Source organism: Cervus canadensis, chromosome 22 (genome assembly GCF_019320065.1).
Source record: "Cervus canadensis isolate Bull #8, Minnesota chromosome 22, ASM1932006v1, whole genome shotgun sequence".
Lineage (NCBI taxonomy): Eukaryota > Metazoa > Chordata > Mammalia > Artiodactyla > Cervidae > Cervus > Cervus canadensis.
This window is the reverse complement of record NC_057407.1, coordinates 13,225,085-13,246,784: the sequence shown is the minus strand read 5'-3', so window position 1 is coordinate 13,246,784 and position 21,700 is coordinate 13,225,085. Positions and strand designations below refer to the sequence as shown.

The 21,700-nt window shown below is 50.3% G+C and overlaps 1 protein-coding gene across 5 annotated transcripts in view; it reads right to left on the bottom strand.

Annotated features, from left to right (window-relative positions):
- CACNA1D (calcium voltage-gated channel subunit alpha1 D) overlaps positions 1 to 21,700 on the bottom strand; it is a 344,798-nt gene that overhangs the window by 105,050 nt on the left and 218,048 nt on the right. For all 5 annotated transcript variants that reach the window (XM_043442699.1, XM_043442701.1, XM_043442700.1 and 2 more), the window contains exon 9: positions 8,404 to 8,573. In XM_043442699.1, coding sequence (XP_043298634.1) covers positions 8,404 to 8,573 — 170 coding nt within the window. The remainder of the gene's footprint in view (positions 1 to 8,403; positions 8,574 to 21,700) is intronic.

Here is a 21,700-nt window from a genome sequence, read left to right as displayed (position 1 = left end):
TCTTCACAAACCCAACTCCCAGCAGGGCAGCGGCACGAGTCAGCTGTCTCCGCCCCAGATTCAGGCCCACTCTCAGACAAGTTCCTTCTCTCGGAGCCGCCACGTGCTCTCAGAGTGACAAAGGGCTCATATCTGTACCCACTCTCCCTTTCCACTTTGGGACCTTCTGAGGACAGTAGGACTTGAACACATCCTTCATTCAGAACACCCAAGACTTGCTCAAGTCCAACTCCCATCACCTCTGCACTTGGCATTCCCATGAGCGAGCAAACAGGGCACCGTGAACGCTCTGCTCTCCTGGCAGCTGGCGCTGTGTCCCCAAGTCTGAATCTTCTCATGGAGGCTCCTCCAAGGTTGTTCCTTCAGTTCAACCTTGAAGGAAAAGCACAGGGATGGCTCCAGCAGGCAGGACACCAGCTGTCTGCATAACTGCCCTGCATGGGGACAATCCTGATGCCAAGCCCAGAGATTCCGATGACAGGCTGTGTTTAGCATTATTTTACAGCATAGACTGAAACTGTTTCCCCCATAAGCCCTTTCCCCATTCCCATTTGTAAAGGCAAGTGCCCCCAAATCATGGCATCCTCTAGAAGTCTATTTTTAACTTCATTCTTGAAACTAGCACTACTAGCTTTAGCCTGGTCCTGGGCAAACCAGCCAGGGACTGCAAGACGCAGAGGCCAACTGAAACATGTAACCTGGAAAAGAAAAATCAATCAAACAACATCACTGGAATTTCCAAACAGTTTAGATTAAAAAGCATCATTTGGGGGGAAGTGTTTAAAAAGTCTGTCTTCCAGTCTAAGAATATTCATGCAGAATTAAATAAATCTTCTGAGTTGGTTCAGCTGCTTCTTTAAAAGGTACAGTTCAAACAAAGAGGAAACTGCAATGCTGTCTTGGCTAAGACACATACTAGGGGAATAGACAAAAGGAAAACAGCATGAACAAGTTTCAAGGAAATCAAATGAAAATACAGGCATCTCACAAACACACCACACAGCACATGCAGCTCACACCATGCCATGTGTAAGGAACAGGCGTCAGAGGTCTTGGGAGAAGAGTCTCCCGAAGAGGAACTTCAGGCTCAGCAGTTTACCGTGATCTTTAGCCCTGCGTTGGCGAAAGCAGCAAAATCTCCTTTTCTTCTTATCCTCTTTTAGCAAGTCGGCCACTGTGACCCCTTCAGTGGAACACAGGCAATTTCATTATGCTTCAGTAGAGGGCAGCAACAGCAATGCCAACAGGCCTGAGGATGCTGAAGGCGGCCCCGTCCACCGGCTCTGATAGGCAAACCCCAAATCTGCCCCCCTCCCACGAAAAAATCTACAGTTCAGGACCTGACCAGCAGAGTGAACGTGCACCTTCCGTGGCTAGGATACTATTACGCCTGTCTTCAAAAACCTGTCCTATGCAGACACAGAAGACAGACCTGTGGACACAGTGTGGCAGGGAGACGGTGGGCCAAATGGAGAGAGAGGAATGGAAACCTGCACATTACCATATGTAAAATAGATAGCCAGTGGGGATTTGCTGAGTGACACTGGGAACTCAACCCGGTGCTCCGTGACTACCCAGAGGGTGGGAGACAGGATGGAGGTTCAAGAGAAAGGGGACATATGTATACCTGTGGCTGATTCATGTTGACATATGGCAGAAACCAGCACAATATTGTAAAGCAAATAGTTTGAAAAACAAATAAACAAACTACCTGTCCCAAATAAACCACCAACTAACCCACTCTGGACAAATGTTCCCAAGGTTTGGCTTCCCGTCTAGGAAGGGCATTTAGGGAGAGGGCACAGTGGCAGGATCCTAGGTGCTGACCGGCTCTGTGAGTCCAGCCAGCATCACCCCATGCAGCGAGACACTGGGGGTTAAAGCAGTAGGTTCTGGACCTACACAGACCAGGTCTAATCCCAGCCCTCCCACGAACTGACTAAATGACTGTGGATGTGTTACCCAACAGTAACAGCACTTCAGAGAGCTGCTCTAAGAGAACAGTACATACAGTGAAACATAATGATACAAGCACTGGCGAGGCGCAGCCAACCACGACAACTCCCTTGTGGCCACTGAGTCTCAAGACAACGATTCCAGGGTCTCCAGCCCCAGACAGCTCTGTGATACAAGGGGTGCTCCAGGCTGGCAAATCTCTGCAGTAGAGGCCACATGCCCCAGGGCAGCGCAAGGGCAGCAGAAGAAATGGCGAATGGACACAGGGCAAGCTTTCACACACAGCTGCTCAGAGTGGGAAGTGATGTCACTTGGCATAACACTCACATTTCTGAAACGGGCCTCCTCTGGGACCCAGAAAAGCCATTCCTGGTCATCGCTCCCACAGGAGCCTGGGCACCGGTGGCCACACAGGTGAGGCATTTTGGGGGCTAGAGGCGGCGAACGTGCAGACTATGGCAAAACCTCGGTTCAAATCCCAGCTCTGCAGCAGTCATGCAGCCCCGAGAGGCTGCTTCATCTGTCTGTGCTTCGTTTTCCTCTTCTGTCAAGGTCTCGCCTCACAGTGGTGTGAGGAGTAACAGACTCGTGTACCCACAGCCCTCAGAAGAATGTCTGGCACAAAGGAACCACCTGGTAAATGTGAGTGATGACCTGGTGTTCTTTCATTCAACCAGTAACCATTGGGAGCTCAGACATGTGACAAAGACCCTGCCAGGTGCCAGCCGCCCCATGCAGAGCCCCGGAATCCTGCCTCCATGGAGCTCCCAGTCCTGCGGCAGAGGAAGACAGCGATCACGTGAGCAAGCATAAAACTACAACTCTGGTAGCTGCTCTAGAGCCCACATGCTCCATGAACCACACAGTCCACTGTGGCAGCTTTAAACCGGCCATTTATTGAAAATAGCCAAAATGTTCTTTCAAAACATGGAAGGATAGCCACAGAACACGGTTCAGTGAAAAAAGACAAGTGGCAGGGCCAGCTGCGCTGGGAGATCTAGTGGTGAGGACCAGGGAGGGTGCTGTCTGTGCAAATGCAGGTTCTCACGTGCACAACTGGGGCCAGAAAGAGCAGGCTCCCAACTGCCAAGCCTGCTTCTCTCTAAGAAGAGGATGAGCGAATGATCATGCTCTATGCACCTTGGTATTAAATGAATTCCTTACAGTGGGCAAATAGCACTTATGTAATCAAAGTATATTAAAAACAAACGCTGCCCTGAGTCAGAGCTTCACAAACCTGGCTGCCTCATCACGGCAGTGCAACCATCCTGAAGTCCGTCTCCCACTGGCTCCCAAGAGGCCCGACCCCGGCAGATGATGCCTCCCCAGGACCACCCGGGGTGGGGGGTCTCCCATAACCCCAGCACTGGGCTCCCTCCAGAGAGGGCAGTTGCCCTGGATGTGTGTTTACCCTACACAGCTCTAACTGCTGCTGTTTTCTTGATAGTTTTTAATTGAATGTTTTCCATTTTGAACTTGCACCCTGAGGTGGTTTAACCATGATGAGAGCAGTTTTGTAAATCAACATTTGAAGACACAACCTTTTTCAACAGGACCAACAAATTTCCATGCCTTGTGCTTGCACACAGCTTTGCCATCTCTGGTTTTCTGCCCACCCCACAAATCAAACATGGCTGTAAAAGGCATCAAAGTGACACATACAGGCGGGAAGTGACAGCTATGACGACCCTGTGTGCCGAGGGGGCAGCATCCCAGTGGGAGGCGGGCAGGGACAGTGCTCACAGCCTCCAGGACTGACCTGATGAAGAAAAGACAGGGGTTCTCCCCTGCAGTTCTCTCCCTGCTGGAGTTTTAGGGTGTCCTTCCCCTCCCTTCCTTTGGGCATCCAATATCCCCACTGACAGGGAATACGGATCACTCATAGTTCCCTCAGGAAAATGCCTTGCTTTTCTGGCCAGAGTTTTAGAATGAGCTTCCTTTAAAAGGATTCCATTATTTTTAATGCTATTTTTTCTTAAGGACTAATCACTGACAATGAGAAGAGTTTAAAATAGAATATGAGGCTTTCAGATTTTAATGGCCCCAGCAAAACTCCATTGTTCACTCAGAAGCAGCTGCATACGTCTAAAAAATCACTTTGAGATTTGGCAGAGTTTCTTAAGGAAGTCGAAGCTCAGCAAAAAGATAGATAAATTATCCTTGAAAATATCCCAAATGCTCAGGAACTAACTTCCAAGGGAATCTTGTCCATTCAGTTAATTGTGTAACACTAGCTTTCTAACAGCAAATATAGGGAACAGGCATCATAAATAATCTGTGGACACACAAAGCCAGAGCTACCTGTCACTGTGGTCCCAGACAGCCCTAAAGGTAGGGACCGCACTGCCCCTCCTCTGTCTTCTTCCAAGTGTGACACTTGGTATGCTGGCATTCAGGAGTCCCCAACTCTGGCTTCACACTGAAGCCTCCAGGGAGTCACATCTGGGTCCCGTCACCAGCAAAGCGGCATGGGGGTGAGGCATGGCACCAGGAGGCAACCCCGCTCCCCAGGTGACTGCCACGTACAGCGAGAGTTGGGCACCACATGTGCAGACAGTGACATTTAGTAGCTCAGAGAGAAGAGATAATGTGAGCACATCTCCAAGTGCTTGATTTGAGATCTGTTCTCTGACACCAAGGTAGAAACAGACTTCAAGGGCCAGCAAGTTGGGCTGCTCTATCTCAAAAGTGACTGAGTAGACAGATTTGTTTTCTATCAATACTTAAGAACCTTGTAGTTCTTGAACAGTAAGGAATAGGGATGTGGGTCCTAAAAGGTGTCCTCTCTCTGAGTTTGGGTAGGGATCTAGTAGAATCTCCAAAAACAATTTTGTTTCAGGTCAAGTTTTCCTGGAGTTTGACGACAGCAGCAGCAGCAAGTCCTCTGACAGCTGTGTCAACTCCTACCAGTTACGGAACACTTAATTCTCATGACAACCCTGTCATGAGGAAAATATCTTTTTCCACTTCCAGCAGGAAAGGAAACTGGGGCTCAGCAATGTTGGGTAATGTGCCTAGTGCTCTAGTCCAAATTCCAAGTCACTCAACTTGATAGCAGCCACCTCCAGACAAGGGACATGGCCATCCTCTCCAGGCCCGCCCCTGTCTTTCCATGGGCTTATGAAACCTGCTGTTATCAACAGTCCCCTCTGTCTAGGCTGAGCCTCAGCCATCAGGGAGGTCTCTTCTCAAATTGTCACTCAATTCCTCCATGTCTGGGAAGAAACCATCCCAGTGCACCTCCAACCCAAGTGAAAAAGACAGTCAGTAGAGTCGGCATCCTGAGGCGGTACGGGCACAGTCAGGAGCTCCCCCCGCCCTTCCCCAGGGAGGACACAGCACAGGGCCGGGGTGTGGGGTGAGCCTCACACACTCAGGGGGGACATCGGCAATGCCCACACTTCACGGCCTGCTAACAGGTACAGAGACCAGACTTGGCGTGTGTGGGTGCTAAGTCAGCCACTGTCGGCGGGTGAGGAGGACCACAGAGGTGAACCCCTCCTCCCTGTGTTCCGTGACAAAGGGGAAATGGCTGGCAGCCACGGAGGCCCCAGTGAAACCCTGGCAGGGCTGCTCCCTCAGGAAGTCTGGGCTGCGGGGGAATGCACTTGCTGGGAGCGGGCTTGGGGCTCTCTTCTCAAGTCAGTTAAACCTCAACACGGTTCCCACAGCCTCGGATCTATGTTTCCATTTCCAACCCTGACCCGCCGGGGGTCTGGAATTCTGATGACTGGGGAAATACCAGTCTCCCGGTATAATGTCCTCGCTCCACAGGACACCCCAGCACACGAGCCCACACAGTGTCAGCGTGCACCAGAAGGAGGTGCCGTTCCAGACCAAGCACAAAGCCGGTCCCACATGCAGACGCAGAGCCTCACTGCACAGGGCAGAAGCCACGACGCTGACATCCCCGAGACACAGAGCAGCTTTCTGGGGATCGGAGCTCCCATTACACAGTGAATTCTGAGGCTCTGCAACTTTTAAGAGGGCTTTCCTTCCTTCCTTGCTTATTAAGAAATACACTTAGGGGTTTTGAACCTGTGTACCACTCTACCTTGTTTATGCCATTTCATTAGTGTGAGAAGCACTCTCCTTCAACCTTTCACAACCAAAGGCTATATTTGTCCCTCAGAGCGCAGTGGGGACACAGCCTCTCCCGCAGGGCCACCCCTGTATCCCCCCTCATCCCACATCCCACGGCCTCCTGGGGCTCCCACGGCAGACTGCGGGCCCTTGGCTACGATGCCAGCTTCTCTGCTCTGTCTCACACTCGATTCTGTGGGAAGGTCTCCTCAGGCAGAGGTACTGATTTTGCCATCAGACGTTTCCTCACAGGCAGCGGCAGGACACAGGAAATGCACTGGACCCTCAGAGTGACCAGGAGACACGGGCTCAAGTCCCACAGAAACCCCTACTCCTCAGATCACAGGCCACAGAACAGTTCCAGCACAACGATGTTGGCTCCACAAGGCGGACCCTGTCTGTGACTAGAGGGTGGAGCAAAGAGGAGACGAAGCGACATCTGCCTGCAGGAGGGCCCCGCTCAGCCCCTACAGGACACACCTGTGCTGACAGACCAAGGGGCCCTGCTCAGAAGAAGGGACAAGACCCGTGTCTGTTTATACACAACAGGTGACATGCTGGGCTTAGGAGAGCAGGGCAGGGGGCTGGTGGAGCTCTGCAGTGCAGCCTCAAGGCCACAGCTTGGGAACCAAGAGGAAGAGAGTGGGACAGGCAGCCCTGAGCCGCAGGCTTGTCTCTGGCCACGCTGCAGGGACAGGTGCTCTGTGAAGGCCATGGGATTCTGCGGCCACCCCCCCAGGCAGAGCTGGGCCAAAGATGTATAGACTCTCTACACCACATCACCAGATGTGGAGCTCACGTGAATGCCCACTTAGAAACTCTCATCTCATAGTCGAGGAACCTAGTCTAATAAAGTGCTCCCTGGTTCCTTCGCCCTCAGAGGGCAGCCCCCAGGCTCTCCTTGAGGAGGCAGCGGTGCAGCCTGGGAAGCAGGGGGCCTGTACACACCAGCAGCCCCCTCCGCCTCCCCCAGCCATGAGCACACAGGACTGAGTCAAGTGTGATCCCTGATGACAGGAAACACTCTCCACAGAAGCACAGACTCAGAGTCCCAGGCTCAGACAATCGCGAAGGCCAAGTTGGTCAGGCACGCCCTCCACCCTGGGTCTCAGCCTCCGCTCACCCATTCTCCCTGCACACCCCTGGGCTCCAGCCATAGGAGTAGCCCTTCATGGCCTCCCTGAGCCTTTGTTTGCCCACCTTCATGTCCTCCTCACACCACTGCCTTGCCTTGGAATGTTTTGCCTGACACATCTCGGGTCCATCCATCCTCCGAGGCCCAGGTCCCAGGGCGCACTGTTCAGTCCTAGACGATCGTGGCCAGCCCCCTTCTCCCCCGCCGTCAGCCCCCGGTACATGGCCTGCCTCCTCTCGCGACATGCACTCATGTCTCCTGGCGCTGCATTCACTTGGGTGTGGGCCTGTCCTCCCCACCCCAGGAGCCCTCCAGGCATCTGCAACGGCCTTGCAGAACGGAGGCCTGACTGCATACAGTCTGAGGGGTTCTGTGTGGGACCTGCTCAGTCATCTCCCACGGGGCGGGGCCTAATCTGGTTTCCCAGGCCTCTCAATGGACCAGCACCCTAGGTCTTTACTATCAGCTAGTCTAGATTTAAAACCCATCACAAATGGCTGAAGTCAACTCTACTGCTGAATTTCAATTTCCCCTTTTACCAGAGGCACAGACCATCTCAAGAAGAGTAGGAGCAAGAAAAGCACATGATAAAAGAGACGCTTTGGGTGACAGTGACAATTCCAATGGTGGGCTGAACATGGACCTTCCTGCTGCAGGAAAGTGCCTGGTGCCCAGTATCCCAGTTGGGGGGACCAGCCAGGTGTGCTCTGGAGCGGCCACATGGACTCTCATGCCTCCTAACACTGCCCTAAACACTGAACAGTTGTCTTCCAGCAGGTGATGAGCTGAGCACTTGGCGTCCCATGTTTGGCGCAGATGGAAGCCACTTAAAGGAGCTGAAGGGTAGAAGTGGCCCTACTCTTCAAGGTCCCTTCCCGTAACTCGCTCTGAATTGGAGGACCCACAATTTCATCTCCTCTGGTGCAAGGCACATACTCATCTTACCACACCCTTGCCCCAGAGCTGAGGCTTATTGTATTCCCAGGGCACAAAGAGCATCCAGCTGACCCTCTGCAACCATAAAGCCACAAGACAAGATACATATCTGAAGCCCATGCCCCAAGCAGAAATGCAGAGTCAGCGCAAATGGGCTCTCTGATGTGCAGGCCGACAATCCAAGTTGGAGAGCTAGAGGGTGGCCTGGGTCTCAGAGCCGAAGAGATACCTGCCGCGGGCGGGCATCTGGCACACGGGCTCTATGGGTCCCGAGCAGCAGAGGCACCACTTACTATTCCGTTTGCTCTCCTCCCCTCCTTCTTCTTCATTCTCAGGATCAATGTCTTCTGCTTGGGTGATCCAGTCCAAGTAGCCCTTAAGATCCTCTTCCAGCTGCTGCTTCTCCCGGAGCTTCTGGAAGTCTCCCCGTGCTTTTGCTTTCTCCCTTTCCTTCGAGAACTCTCTGAGGGGGGCAAAGAGAACAGGTACATGTCAGACGTCCCCGGGACCGGCCCTGAGAGCCGTCTGCCCGGCCGCACAGCAGTCTTGCGGCAGGACACACAGCATCAAATACAGCCACACGAGCACACACGGGGGCCACACACGTGGACAGGACACACGGCAGTGCCTTCCCAAGCAAGACTGTGGGGGTCAGAGCTGCAGAGACCACGCCAATGCACATGCACGTCCCTCAGAAAACCAGCGCCCCTCGGGAGCTCTGTGCTCCCAACGAGCCAGGGCCCCAAACAGCATGTGCTGTCATAGCAGGCCCTTGATCCCCCAGCAGGGGCCTGGACTCAGAGATGTCCCCCTTCCCGCAGAGCCTCCTCAGATAGCAGGCATGATGCTTCAGAGAGAAAGGACCCAAGGGGGGCCGAGCTGTGGTCCTAGAGGGCTTCTTCCAGCCTCGGAGGTAACACTCAGCATCCTAATGTGTACTGGCCCCTTTGTCCAAACCACGAGCCCTGAGACCCCACCCCCACCCCCTGCAGATTCAGCCAGAGTAGTGGACAGGCTCAAAGCAGACAGCAGAGAGCCCTCCCCCGACCCAGACAGCCCCGCTCCCCCTTCCCAGACAGGAAATGGAGCACCCGGGAAGCGCTGTTATCTTTCTTAACTGTCGCTTCTTGCCATGATCTTTCCCCTCAAAGTCCTCCCCATAGGAGGGGAAAAGGGAGCATGATTTGTTGCCCATTTATGGGAACACCTGCCCTGGAAAGGCTCTGGCAGATGAGGAAATGTTCCCAACTGTTCATGGTTTACTCTACTTTTCCTGTCTGCAAGCCTGGATCTCTGCATATCTACAGAATCCCACACTGGCTGAGGCAAGGCAGGAAGTCAGGCTGATGACTACCCAGTTCTCATAGACGAGGAACCATCTGCATTTCCAACCGTGAACTGTCACAGGAGCCAAGGTATGCATGTTATGGATTTAGGAGGTACAATTACAAAGCTGCTAAGAAAGCAGGCAGTGCAGCTCCTACACGCAGACCACTGATGCCGACGGACGCCACGTCTGCCCTCCTTCCAGTACGAAGCCGGCGCATCTCCCTGGCTGGGACCGCGTTAACCCGACCCAACAGAGGAAAGGCAGGTGCCCTGCTTAAAGTCAACTCTGCTCCCTCTCCCCCTGCCCGCCCTCAGCTCTGGGCTGTGGGTGGGCTGAAGAGACACGTGAACACCCAGTGACACTGATGCTTCGGGTAAGACACCAGATCCCTCCCAGGGTGCCGGCCTCTGCCCCCCCCCCCACTAGAAAGGACATCTTCAGTGCACCTAAAGTTTTCAGATGCCCCAGGATCTGTCCTTTCTGCTAGAGCTGGTCTGTCCCCCCTTCACCTGCTGAGAAATGAGAAGGGGGCAAGATTGTGGGGCATCCTGAGCCTGGCTCTCGGGGGAGCCAACTCAGGGGGTTCTCAGGGTGAGCTGAAGCCAATCAAGGCCTAGAGCCTCCTGGAGAGAACACCTTCCCTTTCAAAATGAAAGGCCTCTGAAGGCAGCACCTTGTTGCTCACAGAACCATTTCCTGAGAACAATATGGGGTTTCTGAGCCTTGGCTTCCGGAGATACCAGACCTGAATAACTCATTCCTGGGCAGGTTCACCAACTGAATCTGAACTCTGAAAATGTCACACCTGAACCAGAATCTTCTCCTTGAACAAGTGGAGGGCCTAGAGTGTCACGTGTCAACATGGAATGGCATCACATAATCTGTTCTCTTAAATACATTGTAAAGACCAAGCCTGTGGGCCTTCAAGTCTATTGTTTACCAAAATAGTTGTTGTTCAGTCACTACATCATGTCCGAATCTTTGTGACCCCATGGACCACAGCACGCCCGTCTCCCCTGTCCTCTACTGTCTCCCGCAGTTTGCCCAAATTCATGCCCATTGAGTTGGTGATGCTATCTGGCCATCTCATCCTCTGCTGCCCTCTTCTCCTTTTGCCTCCAATCTTTCCCAGCAGGAATATCCCAGCATAAACCTTTCTGTGTGTTTGACTCCGAACTCAAGAGTACTCAATTCACATGATATTGTACAAACAGGGTGTTCTGATTCTGGCTACATATCTCATCTGAGTTCTTAAAAAAAAAAAATTACTAAGCTAGCAGAAGAGTCACTCTTAAGCTTCACAGGGGATCTGGCTTTAGTAATACGTTTCATTTTTACATCAGAAATACAAAAGACCGTCTAACAAGCTGCCTCACTACTGCACCTTCTGGTAGTTTGGGCACAGCAAAATACACCCAGGTAAAATCCTTTTGTGACTAGACTTTCTGAGACTAAAAAACACTGCCAAGTTCTGGCTTGTGGCCCATTTATTGTAAATACTAAAGACTATTATAACTGTTCATGTAACAGAATTGTTAATATAAAGTCTCTGAATTGATTTTAGACAGTTCTGAATGGCCTAATACTTAGCAGGCATGTAACCTTTCCTGATTTGGATAGAACTGAGACTGACCAGGCATAAATCTCCTGTCGGCTCTGAGATGGGGTGGAGGAGAAGGTGCAGGGAATGGGCTCTTTGTGACAAACTCAGGGGCCCCATCGCTCCTCTCAGACCACACTGGGCTCTATGTCTGAAGACCTGGACTCTATTCCCCACTCTGCCCCTTTTCTGAGCTTCAGTTTCTTCACCTGCAAAACAGACATGCTACCTTTGCTCCTGTCTCACAGGGATGAAGTCAGACATTCAACAAGACGCTATAGTGAACATCACAAAGCACTGTACAAACATGAAGTTCAAAAGTATAACATTTAGTTGTCGAATCTGGGAATAATAAAAGGCAACTAGAGGAGGTTTCTCAAGTACTGAAAGGAGAATAATTGCAAACGGCTCTGAATGGGCTCTAAGCTGCATGACGCCAGCGGAACTGAGGGAGGCACAAAAGGACATGTGGGATCCCAGGGCATGGAGTGACCTCAAAGGGCCAGCAAGAACCCCATCAACCCCGTGCCGCTCTCTGCTCAGTGGAAAACAACGCGTTCACAGCAAAGCCTGCATTCCGGGAAATCTCACCTGAGTCCACTGAAACGTGATCAACTTCAGTGGACGATGAAAACAGTTTTCCATTTCATGTAAGAATCTGTCATTCTAGAAGCCTAGTACTAAGGGATTAAATAACACTCACTGTTATAAAAGTTAATTTAACAAGTCTACTGGTAGAAACCACCAGACTTTCGCAAGTGACTGGAAATCTGACACCTCACATGTGAGAGAAGCCTACCTGTTCCAGATAAAGTTAAAGTCGCTCAGTCGTGTCCAACTCTTGCGACCCCATGAACTACACAGTCCACGGAATTCTCCATGTCAGAAAAATGGAGTGGGCAGCCCTTCCCTTCTCAAGGGGATCTTCCCAACCCAGGGATCAAACCCAGGTCTCCCACATTGCAGGCAGACTCTTTACCATCTGAGCCATCAGGGAAGTCCAAGGACACTGGAGTGGGTAGCCTATCCCTTCTCCAGGGGACATTCCTGACCCAGGAAACAGACCGGGGTCTCCTATATTGCAGGTAGATTCTTTACCAGCTGAGCTACCAGGGAAGCCAAAGGGAGATTTTAAAAGTGCTTGGAGAAAAAAGCACATATATTGTGCTACCCTTTGGATGCAAAAGAAGAGGAAATAAGGAAACCTTATCTGAAGGTTAAAGCACAAAGGGATGGAGGGCCCCAAGCAGGAGGGACACTAAGTGTACCTTTTTCTATAATCTAACTTTTAGAATCATGCTAATATTTTACACATTAAATTCTTAATTAAATCAACAAAGATAAGACGGAGAGAAAACACCCTTAAAGTAGAAGTGAAATAAATGAATCTGATTGTTCTTCAAATGAGTGTCATAATCACCCTGAAGGAGAGAGACATAACTAGTTCAAGTAGTTTATGAACATTTGCTATATGCTCTTATCATCTGGGCAGGGCTGGGATGAAGGTGGAACCATAGACAAATGCTGAACTCTTTTTAGCAAGCTTGTTTTTTTGCAGTGATATGGATGAAACCTTGCCGAAATGACATTAGATATATTATAGGATTTGGCATCCGGTCCCATCACTTCATGGGAAATAGACGGGGAAACAATGAAAACAGTAACAGACTTTATGTTCTTGGGCTCCAAAATCACTGAAGATGGTGACTGCAGCCATGAAATTAGAAGATGCTTGCTCTGTGAAAGAAAAGCTATGACCAACCTAGACATCATATTAAAAAGCAGAGACATCACTTCACCAGCAAAGGTCCATAGTCACAGCTATGGTTTTTTCCAGTGGTCATGTATGAATGTGAGAGTTGGAGTATAAAGAAAGCTGAGCACCAAAGAATTGATGCTTTTGAACTGTGGTGCTGGAGAAGACTCTTGAGAGTCCCTTGGACAGCAAGGAGATCAAATCAGTCCATCCTAAAGAAAATCAGTCCTGAATATTCATTGGAAGGACTGATGCTGAAGCTCCAATACTTTGGCCACCTGATGCGAAGAACTGACTCCTTGGGAAAGACCCTGATGCTGGGAAAGATCAAAGGCTGGAGGAGAAGGGGCCAACAGAGGATGAGATGGCTGGATGGCATCACTGACTTGATGGACATGAGTTTGAGTAAGCTCCAGGAGTTGGTGATAGACGGGGAAGCCTGGTGTGCTGCAGTCCATGGGATGGCAAAGAGTTGGACATGACTGAGTGACTGAACTCAATTGAGGATTTCACAAATGAGTTAATGTGTCAATGTACTTGGGAGCCAGGGTTCTCCCTGTGGAAGGAGGGACACAGAAAGATGGGAGAAGGAAATAACCCTTTGGGGATGGACTGCAACTAGGATGCTGATGTGAACTCGTGATTTCTAAAGATGTACACATGTGACTATATGTATGTAAATGTATCTACCTCCTAGCTCTGTCGGAAAGACCTGGAAACAAAGACATTCCCACTGCTGGTAGCTATGAGCACACCTGGCATCCCGATCTTGGTCTCTAATACTATTTCCCATTAAAAAGATCAGTAGACTTTTGAGAAATGGCTGATTCCAGGGATGAGGCAGGGCAGATATAGGAATAAGAAAATAAGAAAGTGCTAAAAAAAAAAAAAGTGAAAACAAAAACAAAATGTGATGGGATATGAAAAGCCACTGGCCAAATCTGGGATAATCTGAGCCCCTGAATAACTAAAAACAGTAAAGAATTTTTTTAATATTAAAAAACCAGTCCACACCCCTTATAGATAAATTAAAAAGCAGACAAAATATTAATAATAAGTGATTTTGAGTAAAAGATATCTGGATTGTTTACTAAGCTGTTCTTGCAACTTTTCTTGTATGTTTGAAATCACTTCCAAGAAAAATTTGTTCAAGTATCTGGAAAACATAATCATTCTGAAAGTGAAAGTGAAGTTGCTCAGTCGTGTCCGACTCTCTGAGACCCCATGGACTGTAGCCTACCAGGTTCCTCCATCCACGGGATTTTCCAGGCAAGAATACTAGAGTGGGTTGCCATTTCCTTCTCCAGATAATCATCCTAATCAACTGCAAATTTATGTTGTTTTACATTCATTTCCGCTTACCAGGTAGACTACAGGCTTACTCCCTGGTGGCTCAGAAGGTTAAGAATCCACCTGCAGTGCGGGAGACCTGGTTCGATCCCTGAGTTGGGAAGATCCCCTGGAGAAGGAAACAATGCCCACTCAAGTACTCTTGCCTGGAGAATTCCATGGACAGAGGAGCCTGGCGGGCTACAGTAGTCCATGGGGTCACAAAGTCAGATACGACTAAGCAACTTTCACTTTCACAGGTTTATTGCAGGAGTGGACAATACTGTCCATTTCTTTCTTTCTACATCTCTTTCTCCTCCATGCAGCCCCTGCCTCAAGCAGGCATGCAGGAGATGAGGTAGAAAAGACATAACACACAGCAAAACGAGCCCTACTCCTTAAGAGGCCAAAATGCACCAGGACAGAAAGCCCACGGTTCCTGGGATTGTCTAGAAGCCCAAGAAAAGTATGTCCCATAGGGAGCAATCTCCCAGGGAGGAATCTCCCTGCCAGCTGGACCTGACAACTGACAAGGGTCTCAGGCTGGCCCGTGTGTGCACACCTTTCCCACCCACTGCGGCAGCTGGCGGGGCTGCAGCCAGAGCATTTCCTTGGGGCCTGTCTCCCTCCTGGCAGGTCACCATCAGTGCACACCTGGACCCCATCCTGGAGCCATCCTGCTCAGAAGGCCTCAGGGCCCCTCACTGCTGTCCTCAGGTATCAAGGTCAAACACCCAGGTCCAGCACTCAGGGATTTTCAGCCCTCCCCCACCTGCTATTCCAGCTTTCTCCCCACTTCTCATAGATGCACACCTTGTACTGTGGCTACACTCCTGTCTGCTCCCCCAACCCTGTGAGCATCTGTCCAGAGCTCCATCCACCTGAGCAGCCTTTGCCCATTCTGAATTCCAGCTCCCTCGCCAAGACCCAGTCTTCCGTGGTTACCCCAGTCAAAGAGCTCTCCCCTCCTCGAAAGCCCTCTCCACGCTGAATACCAGCCGTGGATCTGAGGGCATACCCTCCGCCTGCCAGCCTCCTCAGAGGTGTCCTTAACAGAGCCCCACGCAGTTCCTTACACCTCATCCTCACCAGAGTGTGTGGACAGTGAGGGAAGGCTGGTATCATTCTCATCATACAGAGACTGAGGACGGGGAGGCTGGTTAGACAAGCCCATCCAGCTCCTGAATCCACCCTCCTAAGGACCTCAACGTGGGCCATAAGAGGAAGAGAGTAAGTACATGAAGGGATTAGGATAGAAGTCAGCTTACAGTCAGGCCAGGAAAGGGCCTATATTCTTGCCTAGAGAATCCCTATGGACAGAGGAGCCTGGGTAGGCTGCAGTCCAAAGGGTCACAGAGTCGGACACGACTGAAGTGGCTTTGCACGCACACACACAGTCAGTCCAAGAAGGGTCTTAAATCTCAAACTGAGAGCTGTGCTTCCCTGTAGGCAACAGGGAACCAACAGAAGGTCTGACAGAAGAGAGTCGCCATCAGCTTTGTTTTACAGGAGTGACAGGTTAAGATGAGCTCATATAAGGAGAAATTCTGGTGAGGAGGTCAGTAGGCAAGGAGTAAGCCTTGGGTGATGGACTATATTTAACATCAATAGGAATGCGAGTAAAAGAATAACAGGATCCTGATACAGTCCCCAACTTTCTTACACGATCTGGAAAAGCACCTATGAAGCCTGACATTGCTGCTCTTTCAATCATCCTCCACTTCACGGTCTGGTCACTGTGACCTCCACCCCTTCCACATGGTCTCCTGGGTCTGGCACATCCACCACTATCTTCTCAACTACTACAGACCTTCCTGTGGGGCCAGGTGATGCACCACCTGCCAGGTGAACACTCCCTTGCCTAAGTGTGCAGGCAAGAAAGGCAGACAGGAGGCCAGATGGAGAAGAGATGCCACAGAGGAGCCATACCCCTGGTCCTCAACCTCTGGAAGGCTCTGGAAGCAGACCTGCCGTGTGCCCCCAGGGAGAGGGTGGACATTGCAGAAGACTGCTTTCAGCACAATAGAAAGGAAAATTTCCTAAGAATCCAAGTCTACCAAAAATGGACCAGGCAGCCTTGTAAGCAGCAGCTTCCTTGAGGGGTACAAACAGGGACCTCTGATAGAAGGACTAACCCCTTGGAGGAAAAGCCGGTCCACAGGATATGGTGAAGACCCTGCTGTCTGTCTTCCCCAGGCCCCATACCTCATCGCCTTGTCCACCTCAGGACAGCATATGCCCTGCACTGTATTTGATCGTAGCTGTAACTCACATCTCCCCAGCCTCCTGAATGGCTCAGAGGGCTGCAGGACACCCCACTGCTTCCTCATTTTCTGCTCCTTCCCCTCGGCAGTGGCCTAGTACCCTGGCAGCCAAGAAGCAGAAAGGCTGAGAGTGATTATTAGAAATGGCCATGAGGGGTGCTGCCTGCAGAGCCCCTGTGGTGCTCACACAAGCAAAGACCTTCAGATGGAGCGACACTGAGGACAAGCCTGGGCCCCCACCGCCCCTCACCCATGACTGCACTGGCCCTGGATGCCAGCCAACTCCAGCAGCTCCAGAGGGTCTGCGCTGGCACGGCTTGGGGCGGACCTGGTTTCCCGTGGGGGAGCCCAGCAGGCCATGGCCTCTTCTCTGGCAGCAACGGTGCCAACGCCCTCGGTATCGGGATGCGGATCTGGAGCCCGGGAGTGGCTTTATAGTCACTGCCCACAGGCCCCATGGTCTCCAGGCGGTGCCGGCAGGACCAGGAATTTCACTCCCATTTCACAAAGGCCCAAAGTGAGGCTCCATAAGGTGATCCCACGTCACACGCTGGGTAAACAGGACAAAGGGCTCTGAAGCAGGCTTCGACTCAGGGCTCTCTTCACAGGATGCACGGTCCCTTGGCCTCCTGGCTCAGGAGACGCGTAGGCTGGACACTTACTGGTTGGACCAGCGAGGGAGGGGGCAGGATGAAAAGCATCATTTATCCTCATATCTTGATATTCTTCCAGAGCCCCAACTTGGGCTTCCGGAAAGGTGCTCGTCTCCCCACATGCTGTCCTTCACGCCCCAGAACCAGCTAGTCACCCTCCCGGGATCCCCTACATAACTCCCAGCCAGGAGTCGGGCACACACTGCTCGCTCTGCAGAACTCTAACACCGCCCGGGATTTACAGCCTGCCGCCCCAGCTCTGGGAGCCCTGGCTTAGTCAACACTCCCAGAAGGTGAACACTTGGCCTGAAGCAACCTACCGCCCTGGAATGGCAGCACAGGTCACACGTGACGGCTACCAGCACAGAGGGACGACACACAGTCCGCTCTGGAATTTGTTATTTCTCAAATGCCCCATGAAATACATGGCCACTGGAAATCATGTTGATCTAGAGATGGAGTTGTTTTTTTCCTTGGGTTGTAATACTGTTTTAACCAAACCCACACAAATAAGATTTAGACAAGCTAAATGCTTTGAAATTTATACACACAGCACAGAGAAAACAAACACAAACAAGCATGAAAACCTTCAGTGAGCGAGGCCAATGGAATCACTAGGACTTGGATTTCTATTTAAGAAAAAAAGGGACTCAGAAATTCATTAAAAACTAAAACAAACTCCCCGCAAAAAGGCAAAGTAGAGGGGGAAGTTGAAGAAGTCACTGATTTTTATCAGCAGAGGCTAGTGTTCTTTAGACCTTCATTATTTCCCCTACACAGAAACACAGAGGAAATAAAACAGAATGGTTCAAAAAATATTTTGTTTAATTTTTTGGAAAGCAAGTAATTTCAGTTTGTGTTTGAGGAAACTGGGAGCTTTATTTTTAAAAATCAACAAGAGTGTGCGATGCTTCACACACAAAAATTAATTATTGATACTGGTTTAGTTCAAAGTTCATCCAAATCATTGGCTCTGTTCCAGTTTTTCCTCAACCGCAAAAAGCCAGGAGCAGTCAAAACGTGTTCTTTCTGCATGAAATAAATAGGCCAGAATGGGAGGTGGGCTTTGGACTGCAGCACCTCATCTCTAAGATCTGATCCCCTGCAGGTAACACCCATGGAGTGCAAGAGGGCTAACGGGTGACAGCGCTCCTCAACACAAGTCAGGCACCGGCCACCAAGAAGTGGAGGGTACTGCGTGCATGCCAAAGGGACAAAAGCGTCTGGACGGCCCTTGTTTACACAGCAAGGATGTCAGGGAAAATGTGCAACAAGCACACTTCTAATCACCCAACTACAATATGGCTATTCTTTGGGAGTGCACTCCTGAAACAAACTCCACGGGGAATCCTTATGTAAAGGGATCCTGGACCTTCTCATTTTCCTGTTTGCAAAGGTTTGGGAATATTAAGAGATTTTTCTCAAAGCAGTCTTCCCCTTTTTATGTCCTTGGCTGCTTTTATTGACATCAATGTCCATGAAGATATGTTATATAGAATAGAGTTAACGTCTTTGGGGAGATGAACCATTTTAAAGGGGTGTTTCCTAGCTTTTAACAACTAAGGAGAGTTATCTGTTGTGAATGGCAGGTGGGCCACCTGAAAACACCCAAGCTCGGGGCAGAATGGCATTTACGCTGCCACAGAAGAAGCTGGGTATGGATGGAGGGAACAAATGCGTGATCTGTCTGGTCTTCTTTTCTTTCTCTCCTGGTCCTTTCTGATCACTCCCTGGCTTGAACCCTGTGCTCCAGCCATCCTAAAATTCCCTCATTTTCTCAAAGGCATGGAGACCTCGTTCAGTTCCAGGTTGTTCCCTAAGTGAGGCTCAACTCAACTGCTTCTCCAGATGTCACACCACTCGGCTGGGTCAGCCTACAGAAACACTTCTCCCATTTGCCCTGCAATTTAGTAATCTATATTCTCTCTGTAAGAGAGACTATAAACTCTGTGATGGAGGGGCTGTATCTGTCTTATCTCTGTATATCGGTTCCTTATCACAAATCCTAGCCATTAGTAGTTGCTCAACAAGAACAGGCTTTTTTAGTACATAGTTTTATAGGCTCAGGTCTTACATTACTGGTGATCATGTCAAAGACTTGGGTTGTGGGCTCCGCATGGGACGTGCTGTGTGTGTGCTGTCGCTCAGTCCTGTCCAACTCTTTCGCGACTCGATGGACTGTAGCCCACCAGGTGCCTCTGTCCATGGGATTACCCCGACAAGGATACTGGAGTGGGTTGCCGTTTCCTCCTCCATACCTGACCACCAATCCTCAAGTAATTTTTTCTGTCACCTGAAACTGCACCCATTGTTGTCACAAACAAAATACCAAAAAACTGAGCCAACCAGAGTCCTAGACAAGTTTAAGAGGTCATCCATGGAAATAAAGTATCTCAGAATGAAATACATTCCTTTCACCACATTCGCCTGTCTGAGGACAGAAGAGCTGTTATTTCTTTGAAGAGTCAGCTTCCATGGCTACCAAAGACATTTCCCCAAATGATAAGAATCCACGAGGGCTGCAAGCTAAAAGTCACAGACTTCTTGTTTCAGCTTGTTTCCATAAAAAACATGCCTTAAGAGGTGTTCTTCAAAAACACAGGCCTCTTGCTTGACATCATCTTCTCCCTGTGAAATACATCAATCAAGGGAACCCTGACAACATCACATCTTCTCATGGTGGCTTCAAATACTGCTCCTTAAGACGTCACTGAGAAGCACACCTCACTAGACTTGTCAGATTCTGGTTTTTAGAGAAAAATGAGAAAAACATGTACCAGAAGTATGATTTGGGAGGGTGGCAAAGTCCCTCAAAAATCAACACGTGGGAAGAGACCAGCCCAAGAGACCCAAGAGACCAGACCAAGCCCAGGGCCTGCCCTGCTTCTGCACCAAGAGTCTGCTGCTAAGGGCCTGGCTGAAGAGCCTGCGAGGGACAGAGGGCTGCACCACCTATGCAAAGGGAAGCTGGGGGGTCTGACGAGGAATGAGCCCCAGGAAGAAGCTGGAACTGAGATCACCAGCTGGAGGTCCTCAAAGCAATCCCGGTAGGAACTCCAGCCCAGGTCCCATTCACCCATCATGTCAAAGGCAGACCACCTGGAGAGGCACTAAAGGAGATGAGGCCCCTTCCTCCCATCCTGAATGGCAGGATGGGCAAAGCGCCCTTTCTGAACCATCAGACTTACTTGAGAACAAGGGGAAAGCATCCTATTATTTGGGTGACTTCAGGACTCAGAGATTGCCTTCCCCGGTAACAGGATCCCAAAGGACTTCTTGAGCTAGAATGGAATTTGTTCAGAGCAGTTCTGAAAGGAAGAACAAGCCAATTTCTCTGAAGTCTCCACATTCCACAATTCCCCTTAACTTTGAGTAATTAATTTGGGGCAAGAGACAGAAACTGGCAGGGCGTGAGGAATGGAACACCTCGGGACGTATCAACACAGAGCCAGTCTGTTAGATCCCGGAAGGGCAACCCTCACCACACACAGAAAGAGCCTCCAGTGATGGGAAAGCAGCCTGGGCTCTGGAGTCAAGCAGATTCAGATCTTAGCCCTAGCTTCCTCGGAATTCCTTCCTTACCAGCTGTGTGATTTGGAGAAAAACGAACCCTCTCTGAGTGTTGCTTCCCTGACCTGTAAAATGAAGGCAAAAAACACTGTCCTGAAGTCCTTGAGAAGACTGAATGAAACCAACTATATAAAGCACCCAGCCCAGTGCTAGGCACAGATGTGTATAGAACTGATATAGTAACAACAATAAGAAGAAATAAAGGAAAAATCTCTCACATGATCCATACTCCAGAGTTGACAAAGCCACAGATCTCTCCTCATCTGAGAGACACTGACCCACAACCATCTTCCACGTGGTGTCCTCTCCTTCTCCCCAGCCTGGACTCCCAACTCCTCACCTCCTCCCCGACCCCACTCCCCTGCCACAGCTCCCAGCCCCAGAGCTCTCCTCCTTCCACTCCACCCGGAGAGGAACTTTACCTTCCAGGCCCAGCCTGCCTCATCATCTTACTGTTCAAACACCCAAACAGCTCCCATGAATTACAGACAAAACCCTGACTCCTTCACTGGGCACCCCAGCTATGCATCCACTCTTCTGGCCTCCATTCCCAGCCAGCACAGAGCACCCAGTGGCCCTGGAAGCACGTGTCGCCCCAGGTCCTGCTCCCTCACCACTTCCGGGATCTGGGATGAGTCCTCCTTTCTTGACATCCTTCAGTCAGTTCAGTTGCTCACTCATGTCCGACTCTTTGTGACCCAATGAACCACCGCACACCAGGCCTCCCTGTCCATCACCAACTCCCAGAGTTTACTCAAACTCATATCCATTGAGTCGGTGATGCCATCCAACCATCTCATCCTCTGTCGTCCCCTTCTCCTGCCTTCAATCTCTCCCAGCATCAGGGTCTTTTCCAATGAGTCAGCTCTTGGCATCAGGTGGCCAAAGTATTGAAGTTTCAGCTTCAACATCAGTCCTTCCAATGAACACCCAGGACTGATCTCCTTTAGGATGGAATGGTTGGATCTCCGTGCAGTCCAAGGGACTCAAGAGTTTTCTCCAACACCATAGTTCAAAAACATCAATTCTTCAGTGCTCAGCTTTCTTTATAGTCCAACTCTCACATCCATACATGACTACTGGAAAAA